Here is a 20,868-nt window from a genome sequence, read left to right as displayed (position 1 = left end):
TTTTCTGCTTTCCAATTCCAATGCAGCAGTCGGAGTTGCATGGTCAATCCCAGGGGATTGTGCCAAGACCCGCTGACTTCATAGCATCGGTGTAAACATTCATCTGTGCAGATCCATCTACAAGATTAGGGTTAATGTATCTTTTTGTGTTGTACTTCATTACATGGTCTTTTGAATTGCACCGAAGAAATTATGGCTACTTCAGTTATATTACTACTAAAACTGCAAACAGCCTATTCTTGCTTTGCGTGCATCATCCATGGTGCCAGCATACTGCCTACAGCAAATAAAATAATATTGATAAGCAAACAATGTAAGATGTACTTTCCTTCCATAAATTCTAGCAGCTAAAATATCCTACCTTGAACGCTACCCTCATTCCGTGCCAAACATTGAAACTTGCAGCTAGCTTTTGGAAAGTAAGAAATCTAAAAATAACAAAATCTAACAACAACAAAAAATAGTAACATGGGAGCTAAGTTATTATAAATTAAGCAGTGAAATTCAGGCTTCTCTGAGGTCACTTGGAAAAACTGGGCTTTACTGATGCCAAACTGGGCATAGAAACAGCAGTGATCAGAAAGCTAAGCAGCACTGATATTTGGCAGAATTAGCACCTTTAAGGGCAGAAATCTACAACAGCAAGGACATATTTTTGCTTTTAGTATTAGCTCCTTACAACTTACAACTCGGTAAGCAATTTTAAAGAAAACAAGAATAATATAACAAGTTTTCTTTGTCCTTGTAATAATTCTGGCATAGTTACGGTGTCGTATGTAAAACTCTATTTCTGATTAAATGAGAAATAGTCCTAGGTTATGACCTGATGTTAAATTTTCTGTTCTACTCCCAGCTTCTTTTCTTTCTGGGTTTACTAGATTAAGCAAGATTATGACATTAAAAAAGCATGAACAATGATAAGAATTCAATAGTTACTAATTTGAAGGAAAAACAGTTAAATTGGGCATAATTGGGATTTTTCCTGTTTGTATTCTCATTGTTCTTAAATCAAATATAGAATCTGGAAAGCAGATTCCTCTCAAAGAAGAAATTTCTCATTTTATGGAAGTGTATGAAAGCTTTCTAACACCTCAGCCAGGTATATAGAGCAACCAGTGTTGGTTGATTAATGCTGCAGTTTACAGAAACACTCCGCTATTGACATTTTTAAATGTGTTCACATAGCTCGGAGAAACAATGGGACTGCATTGTAACAAAAAACAAAGGTTCTGCTTCATTTTATGCAGAAAAATAATGTATGTATCAGCAGATGTATTTGTCCTGGAATGCTCTTTTCTCTGCTGGCTCATTACTTCTGTAGTTCCTCCATGATTTTTGCTATTCACATTGACTGAACTCAAACTAAGCTATTAAGCTGCACTTTGCACCCCTCTACTAACTGGGCTCTCCACTGTTCTGTTTAGCTACAGGCTGCTGAGAATGAGAAGGTGAGGTGGGAACTGGAGAAGACCCAACTGCAGCAGAACATTGAGGAGAATAAGGAGAGGATGATGAAATTAGAGAGTTACTGGATTGAGGCCCAAACCCTGTGTCATACAGTGAACGAGCACCTCAAGGAGACACAAAGCCAGTATCAAGCTCTGGAGAAGAAATATAACAAGGCAAAGAAGTTAATCAAGGATTTTCAGCAAAAGTAAGTAGCTACACCAGGTTCAGGAAATGAATAAGTGCCCAGATAGGAAGCGTGTAAGATAAATTTTGAAATATGAAACCCTCTGTTAAACGACTGTAAGGTAAACAATATTTATCTTTTTTTTTTTTTATCATGAAAACCACAAGTTCTTTGGTGCAGAAAAAATGGTAGTATTATTTGAGTATTAGTTTAGCAATGCTAAACTATTTATTATAACTAAACAAAGATTTAATCTGCCTTATTCTGCATTGAAATGTTTCAGGATTACAAGATAACTAAATGAGGTTGCACACAACCACAAGTAATCCTAGTAAAACATCTGATTTGAAATGTTTGCGGCAATTTATAGTGACATGTTGGTTGAATTCCCTCCTGCTGTATACTAATGTAACATCCAAAAGAAAATTGTTTTGTTTTCTTTCATATTCTATTTTTCTTCTTCTTGTAGATGCCAGGAATTTTTGAGCTGTTGAGCTGAGTGATGATTACTGGCCCTCTTTGTTTCATATGGTCCCTCCTCTTGATAGCTAGCAAGAATAGCACTCTATATAGCTACCTTTCTCAAAACTTTCTTCTTCTGCAGCATTTTTTAAATTAATGCTAAAATGTAGTCAGTTAAAAAAGAATACCCAAAAATGTGCACCAGTGTTAAGTAAGAGCTGGGAGCGCCAAAGGGAATGTTGTTTCCCATTAAAAAGCATTTTAGAGAGTTGTTGTTGTTGTTACCTAGCTTGGAATTTCATGACTGCTCCATAGCTAATTGGCATCTCATTCACTTTCTATCATAAATATGATAGATTTTCAAAGTGAAAAAAATAGGGAAAATAGCTAGAATGAGTTTGCATGGCTTTTCTGTTGCTATTCTACTTTGTAGTAGTAAAAGATTTAGTCTGTTGTTTTAAAAATATCTCAGACTCCTAAAAAACACCCAATAGATTTCCTTTAAACTTAGTAGAAAATTAAATTTGTACCTGGAAACTCGTGGATTTCCTTTAAACAAAAGAGATCAGTCATATTCTCATAAAACACAGTTTATCCTATTTCCTGCAGCAGAACTCAGATTTTTATTTTTTTTCATTTTTGTGTTTTCAACTAGCATGTTCATATAGACTGATAAGTAATCATGTAGTTTCATAGTCATTTGTAGGTTAGGAACTAAACATTTGTTACAGACAGAATTTCCGGATGCATAGCCAAACATACAGTATACCATAATGTTTTCTGTTCAAATCTGATTGTTTTGATGACAGTAAATGCACTTTTTTTTTTTCCCTAAGAGAACTTGACTTCCTCAAACGCCAGGAAGCTGAACGAAAGAAAATAGAAGATTTGGAGAAAGCACATCTTGCAGAGGTTCAAGGCTTACAGTCTCGTGTGAGTAATATGTACTCTTGTCTTTGGTGAATGAGATAATTCTGTCTGATAATCTGTGGGAAAAAAACAACAACATAGATGTATATGTGTGCTAAAGGTAAAAATGGGTTTTATTTATTTCAGATACGAGACTTGGAAGCAGAAGTTTTCAGGCTACTGAAGCAAAATGGGAGCCAGGTTAACAATAACAACAATATATTTGAAAGGCAAACATCTTTTGGAGAAGTTTCTAGAGGAGATCCAGTGGAAAATCTAGATACTAAGCAAGTGTCCTGTCTGGATGGCTTAAGTCAAGGTTTGTGTGAACCTGTAACTCCTGTTAATGTGTGGATAAAAAACATCATTATCATTTAGGATCTAAAGGAAACAGTAACAACAGGGATGTTGTTATTTTTCCAAAGTTCACAAATAATAATTATAAATGTAAAGGCCCAGGAACACTATACATTGTAAGTTCTTTAAGAAATAGAAGTGACTAGTCTGTGCTAACAAAGCAAAGATGGTTCCTGATTTCTTGAAGCTTAAATGAATTTTCAGTGACAGTCCTCCAACGCTCAGGATTAATTCCACGCTTCTGTTATCTTAATAAGGTAGAAGAAAATTGTGCTTTCTTGTGTTCTTAACTTTGTTCTTAATTATCCAAAAAGCAAAGATTGAACAAGAACAAAATTACCAGAATGAGAAAAAACAGTCTTGAATCTAGCATTTTGAATGGAGCTCTGCATGTTTCTGATCCTACCTTGGTATTGACATCAAAAGCAATCACGTAGGTGGAGCTCATGATTTCTCAGCAGGGAGCACTTTGTGAGCAGAATGCAAATTCTTTACTAGCACATTCATTAAAATGATAGTCTTCTATAGCTCATACTGATTTAAAACACAAGGACCTGTAAAACTTGGTTCTGCATTACCAAAGCACCAAAAAACAATCCATGATAACACTAAGATGCTGTCAACACGGTAACTGTAAGCTTTACTTGTTTTGCATAGAAAGGTAACTGCCTTTTTTTTTAAAAGACTGTGTTAGTGAAAATATACAGATAATATCCATTCCTTTGGTTAGTGTTTTCAGTAACTTCTTCAGTGAGTGGTTCCTCACCCTTGAAGTATATGCAAAATTGAATCCAAGTTTAGATTCACAGCCTTGGGATGAAAATTGTTTGCTGCAGGAGCAATACTTGCTGAATATTTAGTGACAGTCTGTGAAATCAGCACCAGGGTCCATTCCTAGCAATATATTCGTTTTAAATAAATTATAATATTATTTATTCCACTGGTGAAGAAAAATGCATTGCATTTCCAATTAAACTGATTTCCAGCAATCACAGAGATGTTTTATTAGGGTTACTATTCTAGCAGTTATTGCATGTGTGGGTACAAATTGAATATTGCTCTGCAAACAAATCAATATAAATCATATATTAACATAATATATGTGCATAAAAAGGGTATGTCCTTCTGAAACAGTATAGTGTGATAGACAGAACTTGTGGAATTGGTTTCCACAAATCTCCGCTTACCTGCTTCTTTTTAGTAAGTGTTTATTACCCTGAGATCTCAGGAAAGCGCACAGGTTGACAGGGAAGTCCATAATTTTGCACTGAAACTCAGTAAATGTTACAGTAGATTGCATAAGTAAACTGTGCTTTACCTACCTGCCTTGGAGAAATCAGGTTTACGTATTTTAGCAGTGTCAGCACACGTCCATGGCTCAGGAGCTGAAATCTATTCATGAGCACCATCTGAAATACATACTTTCTATTATTCAATGAAACGCTCTGTTTAAACAAGACTGCAAAGCAAAATTCTGATATTACCTTTTTTTATATATATATATATATAACTTGAAATTTCTACCTTTAAAAAAAAATCTTGAAACATCTTTTAAAAGCACTAAAACTGTCAGTACTTCCAAACCAGATTTTTCAATTGATGTATTTGCATAATAATTTTCTAAGAGCTGCCATTTTTCACTGGAAAAGCATTCCTTGGGGAAATGTTGACCAGTGTTTGGTACTTCTTCTCATTTCTATTCTTCTTCAGCCTCAGCATTAAGTTTTTACAGTGGAGCTGGGCATACACAGCCACACACTTTAATTTTTACTTTGAACTTTGCAGGTATGTCTTCCCTAACAATCAGTTTATATAAAAACTCTTATTTCAGATATCCTGATAATTAAAATGACACTAAGATGAGTTTTTGCTTGAGCGTGCACTGAGATCTTGATTATATTTACATGTGGTATTTATGTTTGGACCAACTGATGGGTGTGACTGGCCTGTCATGAGAACAGGAGCATGGCAGCCCCTGCCTGCAGGCGGCCTGGGCACTGCAACATCCCGTCAGACAGCACGGCTCCTCTGGCTGCAACATAACCTCATGGTGGCAGGCTTCCAGGATCACCAGTGGAAGCTACAAGGAGAAAATCTAAACCATTACAGCCCAGAATCTTTCCTTTATTTTGCCTTGGAACGCCAGAAGACTGAGGGTTGTGTTTCTTTTACAAATATTTGATTAGGTTTGGGAGTGCAGAAAAACAGATGAAGTGAAGTGTAACGTTCAGTTGTAGTGGTCATGAGCTATGTCTGCAGTAGAGAAACAAACCGTCTGTGGATGTCTGGAAGGACCCTGTGGTTTGAAATCAGTTGACAGTTCACCGTTGACGCCAGCTTGGCCAGTACTTGCTTATCTCTGTGCAAATGCCCCTTCAAGGCACTCTGCTGGCTGTGCTGAGTGTGTTAGGATGCCCAGGGGTGCATCAGTTCACAGAAGAAGATTTTTAAATCCATCAGCATGTATAATGGAAACTCAGTGGGTGGACAGGCAAGCTGTTTCCCACTGTGCAGTGGTATTGAAATAATGTAAAGGGAAGGCCCTTGGAGTCAAATGGTTTAAGGCCTGCCGAAAGAAAGTCTAATTAGAGTGTCTCCATGAGCAATGTTGAACCTGTTACAACTTTACTGTAAGATATTTATCCGGCTCGACAGTAGATTGGAAGACTCCTACGGTACTGCACTTGCTGATGCTATTGAGCAGTTTCTTTGCAACATGTTGGAGCAAGGCTAGGTCAAGAGGTGGCACTGAGAGGTAGTAGCCCAGCTCTGGGAAGCAGAGAGAGCAGCCTCTGGGCCCAGGTGGCATTTTGCTTGAATAAGGCCAGTGTGACCACTTACATGAATCAACATTCACAGTAGTATGTCAGTGATTTGCCTTAGCTGAGCAACAAAAGGAAGGGTTGCATGGAAGTGTGCACCTGAAGGAAGAAATATAAGCAGTTCAAATTGTGGTAACATGCAAATAATGGAAGAAATGGGCTGCACAGCAAGAGCTCTTTGTTCTGGTGGTGGTAGAAAGCCACTGAGATGTTTGCACCCCTGGTTGAATCAGGTCTTCTGAGAGTGAGGGTCAGGATACTGTGGAAAGCAAGGGGAAGATTTCTGCTTTCCTAAAGTTGGTGATTCAGTGAGGCTAAGATGTCTCTGTTTCTTTGTTTTAAGCAAAAATGTCCGTAAGATTATCTTCCGATTAATTAGTGTGTTAGGAATAGAGTACTTAGATAAGTAAGTTAGCCTGACGGATGAATTGATTTCTACTTTGAGGATTGCCAAACAAAAAAGAAAGTTGAAACCATAAAAAAATTCCTTGTCTGGCTTAAAATGTGAGAACACCTTTCATGAATATGTTTTAGCTTACTTCAGCTTTATAAACTGTTGAATTTGCTGAAGTATTCAAGTATCATTTCAGTGGATGATTGATTGCTAAGAAAGCAGCTGTTATGTCAGTTTGATGTGTAGAGGCAAGTCACTGATTAAGTGTTTAGTCTGCTCACAAGGCATTCTTGTACGGGATGACTGTGAAACTAGGAGATAAATTTGTTTCATAGTTCCATTGTTTTATATGAAATACTTCTGTAATTTTCATGCATCTCATAACGATGTTGGAGCAGTAGATCAAAGTGTAAAGATGTAAAATTGCCTTCAGAACAGAAGAAACAAGAAACAGATTTGGCTGTTTATTCTAGCAGAAAGCTACATGAATGAAGACAACAGCAAATAGATGTGAGAGCGACAGTGCCCAGCTTTTTCCTGATTATATATGAATTATAGCTTTTTTATCATTTTGATCTTTTAAAGCGTACATGGTAGAGTACCGCATCTCCTACACAAACTCCATTCATTCAGAAAGTACAGGAACTTTGTAAGGGTTAAGCAGTGTTATTGTAGAGTACATCTCTCAGCCTTCACACAAGTCTTCTGATGACTGTCTTGTTTTTTATTGAGATAATTATTGCTTGTTGCAGATCTCCCAGAGGGTTTCTGAGCTATTAGATCAGTGTATTAACAGATCTAACAGCCCATGTCCTGCTCCACACAGTATATAGTTGTTTTTCAAGTTAATCAAGTAGAACAGTGTCCCTTCTCTCTTGTATACATACAACACTTGGGCTTTCCATTCCTGTTCTGAATAGCTACAGTTCAGAATGTTTTCATGGAGCTTCTAGGTGGAATAATTTCATTTCATTTTGAATGTTGTTACTAACTCTGTTGAACACCACTGGCAGTTGGTTGCAGTGAAAATTTATTTCAGCCCACTGAAGCTGTAAAACAAGCTCCCTAATGGTTTTGCCAAAACACATTGCTTGCTGTTCAATTGCTGAAACCAGTCAGCTGCAGTAGATTCTGGTAATCACAGTAATAATTGCAGCCTCTAGTCTCCTGCTAAGGAATAGAGCTTGGCAGAGAGCCTTATGTGATCTGAGTGCAATTGAGATACAACTCCACTTGAGCTAGATCAGTCCTAGTAATTGGTTTGTATTAGAGATTGTGATGTATCACTCTGTTAGTGGTGTTTTACTTAAGTTTAGCTAAGTTTTCTTGCATTTTAGGAGTTTGAAGGAATTCTGAATACAGTAAAGAGGAATCTACAAGTACTGCAGCCCACTACTGTGGGCAGTGCAGTTAGGAGGAAATAACAAATGAGATTGCCAGGTACTAATAAAAAAGTGGTCTTGCTTGCAGAAGAATTGGAGCAAACAATTGGGGCACCTGATTTGTATTATCAATTTTAAACAACAGATGACCTCAGCATCCAGAATAGGGTGAGATTCCTCTCTGCTGTCCCCTCCTAACATGGAGCACGTGGCATAGCCAGCAAGCACTGTAGGTCCTAAGGAATGAGTTTAGCACTTGTTTCATAATCCTGTGAGAGGCTGCCTGTAAATCAATCCAATTGAAAGTCATTATCTGATTATCTAGATACTGGCTCTATCACTCTTTCTTTGCTACTGACTACAGACATTGCTTGTTTATAACTTGCACATACTGTACAAGGTTATTTCGGGGGATAGCTGGTACAGGAGAGAGAGCAAAGTAGGTTCTTTAAATTTGTAAGCCATTCCAGTTATGATAAAATGTAGAGCAGCCTGAGGATAGCTCTGTATATTTCTTTTGTAATTTGATGAGCAGCTTGCAGAACTGATGAAGTTATAAGGGAAACAGTGGGGCAGATGTTGAAGAAAGCAGCCATGCAGTGTGTCCTCTTCAGGTGACCAAAAAGGGCAGGATTGGAAATAAATGAATTGGCCCACTGTGTCTAAATTGAGATATTCATCCAGATGCTGGAAAATGTCTGCTGAAAAGTAAGGAGATGAGGATTCCTTTGCTTAATACTGTGATGGAGGAGTGCTCTGTAGACCAAACACACCTTAGTAGGTCTGAGGGAGTCTGTGGACTTGTTTTCTGGGATAGGACAGTTATTATTATTAACAGTTTTATTCTGGCGTGGTCCCATGTCACAACGGCAACCGTTTGCTGAATTTAAAAATCTCTGCAGTTGATTCTCCTCAATGCAGTTACTGGATATGGATCTGTTAATGGTTTAGACACATAATCACTTTTTTGCACGTGCTCTTTATTAATTCTGAATACAGGTGTGAGTAAACCATGCAAAGTTTGTGTGCTCTCAATTGCAGGTCATATCTTCGGATAAGGCATTTAATTCCAAAATATATATATATATATATTACAAATAACTTTAAATCATGTTTTCATACAGATTTCAATGAGGCAGTGCCAGAAACAGAGAGGCTGGACTCAAAAGCTCTGAAAACCCGAGCTCAGCTTTCAGTGAAGAACAAGCGGCAGAGGCCAACCAGGACAAGGCTCTATGACAGCATCAGCTCAACTGATGGAGAGGACAGCCTCGAACGAAAGGTGAGAAGGACTCTGCCCTCTCTCAGGCTTCCTGTGGAACGCTAGGTTGCCCCTCTTTTTATCCTCTGTCTTTGTCCTTGCATTGTAGCACAGGCAGTATGTATTCCCCTGTGGCCAGTGTGCTGTGACTGCACTTGAGAGAAGTTTAAGTCTCCTTTGATTCAGCACACCTGGGTTTTTTGTTGGTTTTAGTTTTTTTTTTACATTTTCTTTTAACAGGAATCCTGGGTTTTCTGAAATAAGTGTGCTCTGTGATGTACCGTGGGTCCTTAATACATGCAGGAGGTGAAAAGAACTTGAATGCTACTTTCCTTTATTTCTTAATTGTTATCACTATTGATATGATATTTACTCATTGTTTTATCTGATTCTGACTTCTGCTTGAAAGCAAATATCAATAAACACAGTGTGACATCGAAAGGTAATTACATGAATCACTAATGTGTTTCTTACAAATAAAAGAGTGAATAATGAATAAAAGAATTGCATGTTCATAGTAAACCTTGCTTATATCAGTTACTAAATGGTATAACCTGCTTTATAATCTCTTATGCCAACAGCCATCAAACAGTTACAGTAGTCCCATGCACATTTCAAAATCACCACTGCCCTTATGCATGAGAGCATCCTCACCAGCATCAGATTCTGGTGCTTCCTCCCTCTCCCCAGTGGCTAGCAGTGCAGCAATCTCCCTTGACAACTTAACTGAAAATCAAGAAGAAGGACAGCACCACAGAGGAGGTGTCCTTTCCCTGTGTGCTCGGGGAGACACTCCACTTTCTTCTCCTTCAAAATCTGGGCACAGCTCTGAAGCATCTCCTTTGCATCACCCAGCTGGCAGGAATGTTTTGCAAGATCAAGGTACTACTACTTTTTACAATAAATTGGTGCATCCATTTGCTTACTTACATCTACATTATGAACTGTTGTGTAGTTAAACCATAGCAACTAGGTCATCTTCTCATAACTTCTTTTGTCTACCTGGACATCAGAAAATTACAGCTGAGCTTGTATGATGGTATAAGAAAAGGACGAAGTCAGAATGAGATCAGGAGCTGCTTTCTTTCTTTTTATTTCTTTCTTAGAGCTCACTGAAAAAAATAGGGGGAAGATTCCTTTAAGGAAATATTCTCTATTTTTTTCAAAACACAATATTATTGGGCCTCAGTCCATTTTTGTGTTACAAACATGATTAATAAATGCATTGTACTTACGAATTATGTGATTTTTGGCACTACTAAGTGCTTTTTTGGAAGTTTGGAAAGGAGCATAAAGCAAAAATAACAGATTGTAGTTTTTAATTGCTGAGAGCCATCAGACTCTTGGTTAAACAGGAGGTCGGTGGCTGGGGAGTTTGTATTTATAGGAGAAAAAAATAGTGGTTAGTTAGAAAGGTTGGCCACATCATTATTTATTTAGTAGAGATTATTTAAATATAAACATGATAAGACATGATACAATCATACCTAGTTCAGGTTCAGGCTTCGAATCAGACCATACATTATCACTGCACAAAGCAAAATAGAACAGACATTCTGGATAAAGAGTAACAAGTGAGAGATTAAGCAAAGTGAAATAGCCAAAGAGATTAATATAACAATTCAAGGAAAGGCTGGATGTTGTGCTGAGGGACATGGTTTAGTGGGAGCTATTGGTAATAGGCGAACGGTTGGACTGGATGATCTTTTAGGTCTTTTCCAACCTTGGTGATTCTATGATTCTAGGTACATTTTTCAAATTCTTGTTTATTCAATGCATTCATAATGTGAGGCTTGCTTCAAAAGTACTGCCTCCTATTTTGTGATGTTGCCCCATGACATCAGAGGCAGATGTTAGTATGGCAGTAGAGATTGAACCATCCCACCAATATTCTGTTACAGTTTGTTGCCATGCAACAGACGGAGCAGAGGGGCAGTCTGACAAAATGGTTTCTGACATGGAAGTGCATGTAAAGTAAAAGTGTGGAATTGAATTCCTCCGTGTGGAAGAAATGGCACCCACTGACATTCGTTGATGTTTGCTGAGCATTTATGGAGACCCAGCAGTGGATGTGAGCAAACTCAGGTGGTGGGTGATGCATTTCAGCAGTGATGACAGTGACAGTGGGTCTCTTCCACTGGTATAGATTGTTACAAGTGCAGCAGGCTGGCTTTTGTTCATCCCTGGTGAAAATGCACAGCTAATGGTGTTGAAAGTATTGAAGAATAATGGTTTGTAGCTGACAATTAGCTCTATCAAATAATGTTACTATGCTTTTTGTGTCTGTTGTAGTTTGCATGTAAATAAGTAGGAGGCATTACTTTCAGAGCAACCTACGTGCACTACTGCACAGAATTTTGAGCCCTCTATTTCAAATGTCTTACGAAGTCAAAATTAGCAATTTAAAGCATTTTAGCATTCTTGTCCATGCATGGTGTGTTCTCTAACTGTAACTTAAGCTAATTTAGATGATAAAATCGCTTCTAAGGCTGCAGAAATAGGCTTGGATAGGTTCAGAACAAACTTTGGCTAAATGGAAATAACTGAAATAAAGCACAACTTGTTAAAGATTGTTCTCTACCTTTGTAAATGGAAAGACTTGCCCTTCATTTGCAACCTATTTTTCTTTATCATCATACAGGGCTTTCACAGCGATTCTTAAGACAGATTGATCAAGTTTTGTTGATTTTGACATAGGTTAATATATGCAGATGTTTATATATATAATGCAGTGCAATATATGCTGAATTCTAGTATTCCTGATCTCATTACATAGTTGCTAATTGTACAGTTTTTAATGAATCAAAGTTAAGTTCGGAGCCTGAATTTTACAACTGAAAAATTAGGATGTGGACATAAGAACATGACTTGCTCAACTCTTATTTCAGCGTAGGTATGTGATTACTTTATCAATGAAATCTTAAATCCTGCTTTGACATCCGATGTATGAAAAATATCTTGATAAAAATTTGACGGAGACTAGACCTTATATTTTAAGAAATAGGTTATTACATTCCACCCACCGTGCTCTTTCCTTCCCAACTTAGGTTTGAAAAATAATCTGTGTCTAAATAAGGAAGGGTGTCATGCTTTCCCCGCTGTGACTGTTACGTAAACAGCCAATGCTTTTGGGTGTATTCTGATCCTAATGGGTACACGGAAGCTAAAATAGAGCAATTTGCTTTCAGATGAGGAATTTACATTTAATAAATTCTACAAAAAAGAAATATCCTAAAGGAGTTGTTCTGCGATAAGTGTGGTAGTGATACTATTTTTATTATCGTTGGGCTGTCAAACTCCTACATTGCAGAATATAAAAGGAACATAAAATGTTGTGTTTAGTTAGTTGGTTTTTTAGATAGAAGGAGATCACATACTTGTGGTCATGGGTCCATGGCTAGTCACTGATCAGCAAAAGTGAGCTTTAGCAAGTTCACTGGTTTTTTTTCCTCATGATTGCTGTGGGAAGAGCTGAAATGGCAGGAGTTCCATTTCATTGAGAAATGGTGAGGAATTTTGCTTCTTTGTCTTCTGAGCATGACTTTTTCATATAGGAGCATGATTAAATTTCTTCAGTTCTACTTGCTTTGTGCAACTTCATTTGACAAGGCAGTTGAGGTGATCTCTGTGGGCCATCTCTAGTTGGTGTAGGGATGGCTTCAGCTGTGCTGTGACCATGGGACAGAAAATTGGATCTGGACCCCTTTGCCACCCATCAGCTGCAGATTACTTACACCAAGTCTGGCAGGCTGAAAGTGATGGGTTAAATGGCTTCTGTGTCACTGATCCTCAGGAACCAGAATTCCCTCAGCCTCTCAGAAGAACCTGAAGGAGGCAGAGAAGGTGCTCCTCTCCAGGGTGGTCAAATGTTCCTTCTGCCAAGGCAGGGACCTGCAGCCCTGGTTCGTGGCTGCTGCTATGGGCTAAGCAGTGCAGGCCTACACCTATGCGAGCCCAGTAGATTGAAATCTCTACTGAAGTTGTTGCTGGAAACTAGCCCATCCATCTTCCCCAGTATCTCATGGCCAGCATGAGTGCTTTTCACAGCAAATCCTCATTACCCAAAGTGCTCCAGCATGGCCCAGCTGCATGTGAGTGAGAACAAAGTAATACAAAAGCTTGGATGGAGTTTATACCTGCTATGTGCTCCTGTCAAGCTCTGCAGAGTACTACCACAGGAGCAAAACCTCCAGCTACTAAATATATTATTTGCCCACCACAAAGTTAATGTATCTGGTAGTTTCATTTGCTTTAAGATGTTTCTCAAAAAAGCCTTCTGCCCCCCAGCCACTTGCCTGTGAGTACCAAGTGTGAAAGGAAGCTTTGCAATCTTTAATTCTTCATAGTAGTGCTTTTGACAGTGGTTAGATGAAAAGCATACATTAAAGATGAAAGAGGAGCCATAAGCAGATCTTTGAGGAGAAGAGAGAAGCGTGCGCAGTGTAGAGGTGATGCAAAGTATGCATTGCCTAAGGTTGCCTATTGCTTTTTTTTTTCCTCATGGGGATCTTCTGTATGTTTTCTTTTTTGACCTGAGGTTACTTGTCAGTAGGGCTGATGTTAGTAGAAGTAGGATGCATGTCCTTTAGAGTGTTAATATCTCAGGAGCCTTGTTTTCTTGCTTTTTCCACAATGATTCATGAGTTCTTTCCACACTGAACTTTCTACCTGAATGAAAACTTGGCCAAGCAGTATCCACAGAGCAATGTACAGAGTTCCTCTGTGTGCATGGTTTACTGTCCTGTGGTATTGTGGGTTAATTCTGAGGGTTTAATCTTTGTCAGCCTCCTTAGGAGAAAACCACAAACACAGCAGTGCTTTTAACCAAAGCCACTGTAAATCTGAGGTCACGTTGTAAAGTCACCAAATTGCAAGTGATGTGAATGACTGACCTTCATTTGCTTCCTCTAGAAGATTTGGGGGCACTCTTTGTGTTGAAGAATCACAGAAACCGTGTCTGCGTTATTCATTTGGTGTGTGTTTTAGCTGCCATATAGATTTCACAGGGTGTTTTGGATACTTTGAGCTGTTATTTTGACTCCATAGGTTCTTGCAGCCTGTCCCTCTTTAGCTGTTAACAGTTTATGTAGAAAGGATAAGAAATCAGTAGAGGACTAAAGACAAATGTATTAACTAAGATACTACTTTCAATTTTTTTTTCAAATTTTCTTAGTGGAAGTGGTTGGATTTCAAGTTAAATATTCATTTTAACCAAGATATTCAAGCTAAGCAGATAACTATTGTCTAGTTTGTCCGTCATAAAAGTACCTTCTGCTCCAAAGTTCAAGAAAGAGTTTCAGCAATCATTTTTGAAGGAAAGCATACATACCACGTGATTTCTGCAAAGGGAGAAATAAGCAGCCACTGCTGAGTTTAAAAAGGGATTTGCTGTAATGTTTATCTTCTGTGTGTGTAAATCTTCTGTGTTGTTTTTCTTACTATATATTCACTGAAGCTCAACCAAGGTTAACTTTTGTCATTTACATTGATTAAAATAAGATTTCCCCATGTGTATTTTCAAGTTCTGAGACTGTTAATTTTTTATGGCTTTCTTCACCATCTTCTTAAAAATGAGAAGAATGCACCCAGTGAAACTGTGTACTTACAGATGTGTACATGTATGCATATCTAATCCTGAGCAGATACGCAGACTGTTCTGGATGGATGGAAAGTGGAATAAGGATCAGTAGCATTTAAAAATAATAATGTACATTCTCCCGTGTACAAATGTATCCTAGATGGTGCCACATGTGCCCAGGCAGCAAGAACTACTCTTCCTACTATAGGGCATGCAGAAAAACTAAAGCGAAAACTTGCAGATCTTGGGTAAGCATTCGTTACTTAAAATACTAATTTTATATAAAGAATTAAAAATAAAATTGCAAGGACATTTTCTAATATTTTCCAATGTTGTTGTAGGGCTCCCTTGCGAAGGAGTTCAAACAAGGGCAAGAAGCGGAAAGAGAAAGAAGCTATTAGGGTGACCTGTGGCATTAGGTATGGTAAAAGATTGAGAATGCAAGAAATGGCAGAGCAGAAATGCTGAGAAAATGTAATATTCCTAAAACTTGAACTCTGCCAGTCCCACTGCTTTCATAGAAATAAATTTTAAGCCCTGAGGCAACCCGTTGAGCTTACAAACCTAGATTTCTTATCTAACGAATGGCTAACCAATAATCTAAAAATACTTGGAGATTTTCATCACTACTGCTATCACATCTATTGATCAGATTTGCAGAAAAAGTTCATTAGAGCTGGCCTACAAGATGCATACACACAGATAAACACTAAGTTATTAATAGCCTTGATTCAGAAACCTTGACACAATTCCACATATTTTGGAGGAAAAGTCCCAAGAGCAAGGTTGAGCAGCAGATATTCCCTGCAGCTTCACTGTGCCCACTTCAGGAATGCTTTCAGAAGGTTTTGTTTCCAAAGATGAACATCATAAGTTGAAAGCAGATAGAAAAAATACAGACTGCATTGGTCATGTCACCAACTCAGGCAAGGAATTTTGAATTATCTGTGAGATTTGATGAGACCATCAGCATCTGGCCTCTGAATAAATAAATGAGCATTCAAAATGGCAGGAAACAGTCTTTTCTACAGAGGATGGTGTGGATTTTTAATGAAGGTCTCCTTGTGTTAGTGATGAATCTGACATAATCCCATCTAGAGGGGCCATATGTGGCTCCAGGTATGAGGGGCAAGCATTCAGGTAAACATCAGGAGTGCTAAACAAACGTAATATATTCTGAAAGTCCTAAGGTTCTAGCAACTCTATTTTTTTCTAACATAAAATAATACAATAGAAAGCACATACGATAAAAGAGCTTGCTAAAGAAAGCAAAGTTCACATGCTGTTCCAAAAATATATGCATTTGAAAAACTGAGTAGCAGCTTGGAGAGTTTTGCTGACAGTCTGACACTTGTCCCAGGGACAAGTCTCTTCAAAATCACAGAAACAGAAGAAATGTTAGACTTCTGATATACCCCTTCAGGCATACTGTACTGAACTGCAAGTTTCCTGTTCTAACACAGCATACACTCACATTCTGCACATATCTGGCAGGATCTTTGGTGATCTTATAGCAGTCAGCATCTCTGTGCTGGTGTCAGAACAAACTGTAACAGTCATTCTCTGCTTGCAGTGTGTCCTACAGTTAATGTTCATTGCTGTATTTCTGTACTGGAAGAGGGATTTGTTAACCAAACTCTGTGCACCTGTGCTTAGCTGTAAGGCAGCCAGTACCCTTAGCAAGGTATTAACACCAGGTGGCATTTAACTACCAGACAGGTTGGGAAGAAGGAAGGTATGCTTCTTTATAAGAAGCAGCCTCTATAGAACTTATGTTCCTCATACCGGCATAAGATGATCAGTTGCTTGTGAGACCCTCTGATAAATCAGCTATTTGCACTTTTTGTCACTGAATACTTCTGAGTTTGGATACGGTTGCTAAAAACAAAGTTGAGTACTATGAAACGCAAAATTCACGAGCATCTGTAATCCTTGCTGTACATCTGTAAACTGAAATGTTGTTGTTTTGGTGTAACTTTTTAAACACCAGTTGTCACTTCCTTTGTTAGTAACTCCAAAGAATTTGCCTGAGAAAAATCTGAGGATGTTTTCTTTACAGTCCAAAGCTGTATAAGCTCTTTGAAAGAAGGAAGATGATGATCAAAAGACAGCATCCTGTTATAATTATTTTTGTCTATTAGTGCATTAGAGATTGATGTAGAATTAATCACGCTGTCAGATCTATGTTGCAAGTGTTATTTTACCATGTTAAAAAAAAAAAAAACACCACCAAGAAACAACTGAAGATGTGTAGAAGAAAATCTTGAATTATTTCTGAAGACTATCACTGATGTTAAACCTATAAACAAATTCCCCCCATTTAAGTAGAAAGCACATACTCTTACATTCCTTAGCCTGGAGCTGTAGGTGATTTGGACAATGTCTTTCTTTCTGTCTTCTTTCAAGCAATATTGGAGCACAAGGAGGGAGCACAGGACTGTATCAGACACATCTTCATTTAAGAAGCCAAAGGGAGAGAGGATTCTGGTTCTGTCTTGCTGTCTGGGGGCTCTCTGGCAGCCTCCATTTCATCCATGCAGAAAAGAAGCTTCCCAGTGCACAGAGCTAGTGATTATATCCATAATGATTTAGAAGCTGACCATAAGTTAGAAGCTGAGGGAAGATTTATATACTGTTACTATGAAAAGGCGAGCTGATAATATCAAACGTTTATTTCATTTTTTTCTATAGCTGTATTTTTAATATTTAATTAAACAAACAAAAAAACAACAACAGGATGTCTTTCAGTATTTAGCTGTTGTAACAAAGACACATCTATGTAGGTGTGTGTAGACACACCTGGTTCCTTCTGCCGGTGCTCCAAATCCAAGCCAGACCCAGGAAAGCAGAGCCTGCCTGGGTCAGTGCTGAGTCTGATCATGCTGAGATACCAAGCCCCAGTGGTACCAGCAGTGTGTGGCTTCTTGACTGGAGCTGGTTCACACCAAAACACAGGGACACAGGCATTTTGTGCAGGCATCTGTGTCCATTTGCTGCATGTGTGTTATCTGAAGAACTAAAGTTAGAAAACAAATCAAAAGAACACACTTTTTCCTTTTGTTACAAGAGAGATCTCAAGACTGCGGTTACCAGCTGCATGCCACTGTGGTGATTAGTCACAGTTACATGGAATGTCGTATTTTTTTTTACAATTAACTACCTCTGTAGCATTTTTTTGTATTTTATGCTCTAACACAAATTCCTTTCTCTTACGCAGGACCACCAGAGAGATGCTGCAGAAATCAGCCAACAGTAAATCTTTAACAGAACGATCCTCCTCTCTCCCACACTGTGTACCATTCACATGGTATGGAGAGGGTGGCAAAGGATCCAATTCTTCTAGCAACCTGCCATCACCTACCAGCTCAACAGAACCTTCCTCTGAAAACATAAGCCCAGCTAAAAAAGGGTCAAAGGTAGAAAATAAGAACTACCTTATTCCACTGTGTTGAGTGGCATAATTGGCTCCATGTTTCTGGAAGAAGAACGGGCCAATATGTTAACACTACAATAAACAGTGCATGGTGTTCATTGTACGGTAAAAGCTCATCTGAACTGAGCATCTCCATCATTGTACCATTCCACATTCTACCTTTCTATTCTGTCTTTCTCTTAATGTACATTAATTCAGTAAACTAACCATGCTGTGCTGTACTGTAACAAACACAAATGGTGCCAGTGGAAGTTAGCATTTGGATCCACTGAACAAATGCTAGATTTGTGTATTCAGTTATAGATACATTCTGCATTCTTCAGGACTGATTGCAGGAATACCTACATGTTCTTAACGTATTCAGATGAGATGTTTGCAAGTGAAGAAATGCTGTATGCCGTCAGTCATTTGCCTTTTTCTCCCCCAGTACTGAAATCTGCTCGTCATGCATGCATGGATGTTGGATTTAATTCTATATATGAAGATGCTCAAACTGTAAACAGGAACTACTGCAGTTTAATACAGCTGTGTGATTCCTTTCTGTGTGCATGAATGTTTCAGCATGATAACTCATTATATAACCCTTAGTTTTAGTACTGGCTTTTTCTTGTGTATTTTCACTTCTGGAAAGTATTTCTCTGCCTTTATCCTTTCTTGGATCCTCCATAACTTGTAACAGTTTACTTTTTGCATTGGTCTGGTAAGAAGAAACCAGTTGAGATATAGTTCTCAACTTTATATACAGGAATTTGAATCAGCTGATCAGCTACTCAGTTTCTTTTTATAAGAAAGATGAGGGTTAGATGTGTAAATCCTGTTTATGCTGTTAAACAAATACTGAGTAAAAATAATTTTGAAATGGGAAAAAGCATCGCTTCTTACAATTACTGTTAAGCTGTGAAAATTGTTTTGTTCTGTGTTCCTTTGTCCTGCTCTCCCATTATTGATATCATCAGTAGGCTTCAGCTATCTTGTGTGTTTCCCTTAGACAGTGAAAAAAGCTAAAATTAATCATAAATGTGAAACACAAAAGAGAGGTAAAATAAAAATCAGAATAGTTGAGAGGAAGAAGGTGTTCTTCACAGAGCAGGAGTTGGAGCTGTTGAACACCTGGCCTGAGGATGCCATCGGGGCTCAAAGTGTTCAGATTTTCTTGTCTTCTGTAAGGAGATGAGAAAAGCAGGACATTTATTCTGAAAGTAGGTGTGAGAAAACTGAACAGCAGAGCTTTTTGATTGTTTCTTGTCCTCTCTTAAGTTTGCAAGCTCTTAAATTTCCAGTACCTGTGCAGTTGGAATTCCAGCACACCTCATGAGGACCATCACTTGGTATTTTTACAAGGCCTGTTGTTATCAGATAAAATACATCAGATTTTGGAGGGGGGGATAAAAAAATAATTTATGTTATTGTTCTTTTTGGTTTTGATGTTTGGATCCATTTTTTAAAATTGAATGACAGAGATGGATCAGGTTTGTTATTTATGTAGATGATAGAGGAAAAATTAGAGGTCTCAAAAGAGTTAACAAAGGTCACTGCATCATCAGCTGTCTATTCAATTGAAATGAAATTTCATGGTGACTTGTTTTAGGTTTTAGTTGTTGTGGTTCACAAATCCAACTTTCCCACTCTAAAATGTTAATTTTTGTATTCTTCTAATGATCACTTTGCTGCATTCCTGGAAAAAGGCACACAATCTTGCTATTGTTTGCTACAAGATGTGATGTTTGTTATTAATTTCTTAGGCAAAAAATGATCTTTGTTTTGTGGTTATTACTTCAGTAATTAACATTCAGCATCCAAATGTATCTTTTGCTTTCAACTTGATTTTTTCAAGAAATATAGGCAAAGAGGGAGGAATCAGAACTGGGTTCACAAGATATTCTCCCTGCTCTTTTAATAGCAGTTTTCACTTCCCTCTGCTAATTAATCCTCTGGCCTACTCTTTCTACTACTGCTATGCTTGTCCTGACGATCTGAAGGACAGCAGCATGTTACTGATTAACCAGCGGAAGCAATAACTTATCTCCATGATGATACCCAATTCCCTAAGTGCAAGTCTATGAACTGCTTTCAGACCACTTTGCTACTCACTGAGGCATTAAGCTGGCAGAGCAGTCTCTTGTACAGAGTGGTAAAGCATATAGCATGTTCTATTCATCATTAGCAGTGCAAAAGCAGTGCTTCCTCATGTGTATTTTGACTGATTCGGTAAGCAATCACTTCTGAACTGTGCCAACCTGGAAGACAGAAAAGCAGTTTCCCTTTTAGATGCACATTTGAGATCATTTGTTTATTCTAAATTATCTTTTTTCCCTACAGAATTTCACGTTCAATGATGACTTCAGTCCCAGCAGCACAAGTTCAGCTGATCTGAGTGGTTTAGGAGCAGAACCCAAAACCCCAGGTTTCTCACACTCCTTAGCACTGTCGTCAGATGAGGTATGTTGCTGGAATTGTTTAAGGTGGGAAATGATTGTCTTCTTTCTCCCACAGCATTTCCCTTGATAATTACTCAAGCAGTGAAGGGATGGTTTTAGGCATATAAATGGAGAAGAAAAGGAATTAATCTTGGTTTCAATATCTCAATTTTTCTTGTTCATACAGTAATTATTTTAAACAATTGGCCTGTGGCCTATG

General features: G+C 38.1%; 1 protein-coding gene across 1 annotated transcript in view; it reads left to right on the top strand.

Moving 5' to 3' along the window:
* The window catches only part of PPP1R9A (protein phosphatase 1 regulatory subunit 9A), a gene marked incomplete at both ends in the record, with an annotated part of 126,622 nt that overhangs the window by 101,600 nt on the left and 4,154 nt on the right, over positions 1–20,868 (top strand). The window contains 9 exons of the mRNA XM_079538456.1: positions 1,425–1,654; positions 2,932–3,028; positions 3,152–3,323; positions 9,084–9,241; positions 9,802–10,102; positions 14,959–15,046; positions 15,140–15,217; positions 18,016–18,214; positions 20,551–20,670. Of these exons, the coding sequence (XP_079394582.1) occupies positions 1,425–1,654; positions 2,932–3,028; positions 3,152–3,323; positions 9,084–9,241; positions 9,802–10,102; positions 14,959–15,046; positions 15,140–15,217; positions 18,016–18,214; positions 20,551–20,670 (1,443 nt within the window). The remainder of the gene's footprint in view (positions 1–1,424; positions 1,655–2,931; positions 3,029–3,151; positions 3,324–9,083; positions 9,242–9,801; positions 10,103–14,958; positions 15,047–15,139; positions 15,218–18,015; positions 18,215–20,550; positions 20,671–20,868) is intronic.

The sequence above is a fragment of the Tetrao urogallus genome (assembly GCF_951394365.1).
Source record: "Tetrao urogallus genome assembly, chromosome: 7".
Classification (NCBI taxonomy): domain Eukaryota; kingdom Metazoa; phylum Chordata; class Aves; order Galliformes; family Phasianidae; genus Tetrao; species Tetrao urogallus.
Note: the sequence above shows the minus strand (reverse complement) of the source record. Positions and strands in the feature narration are given on the sequence as shown.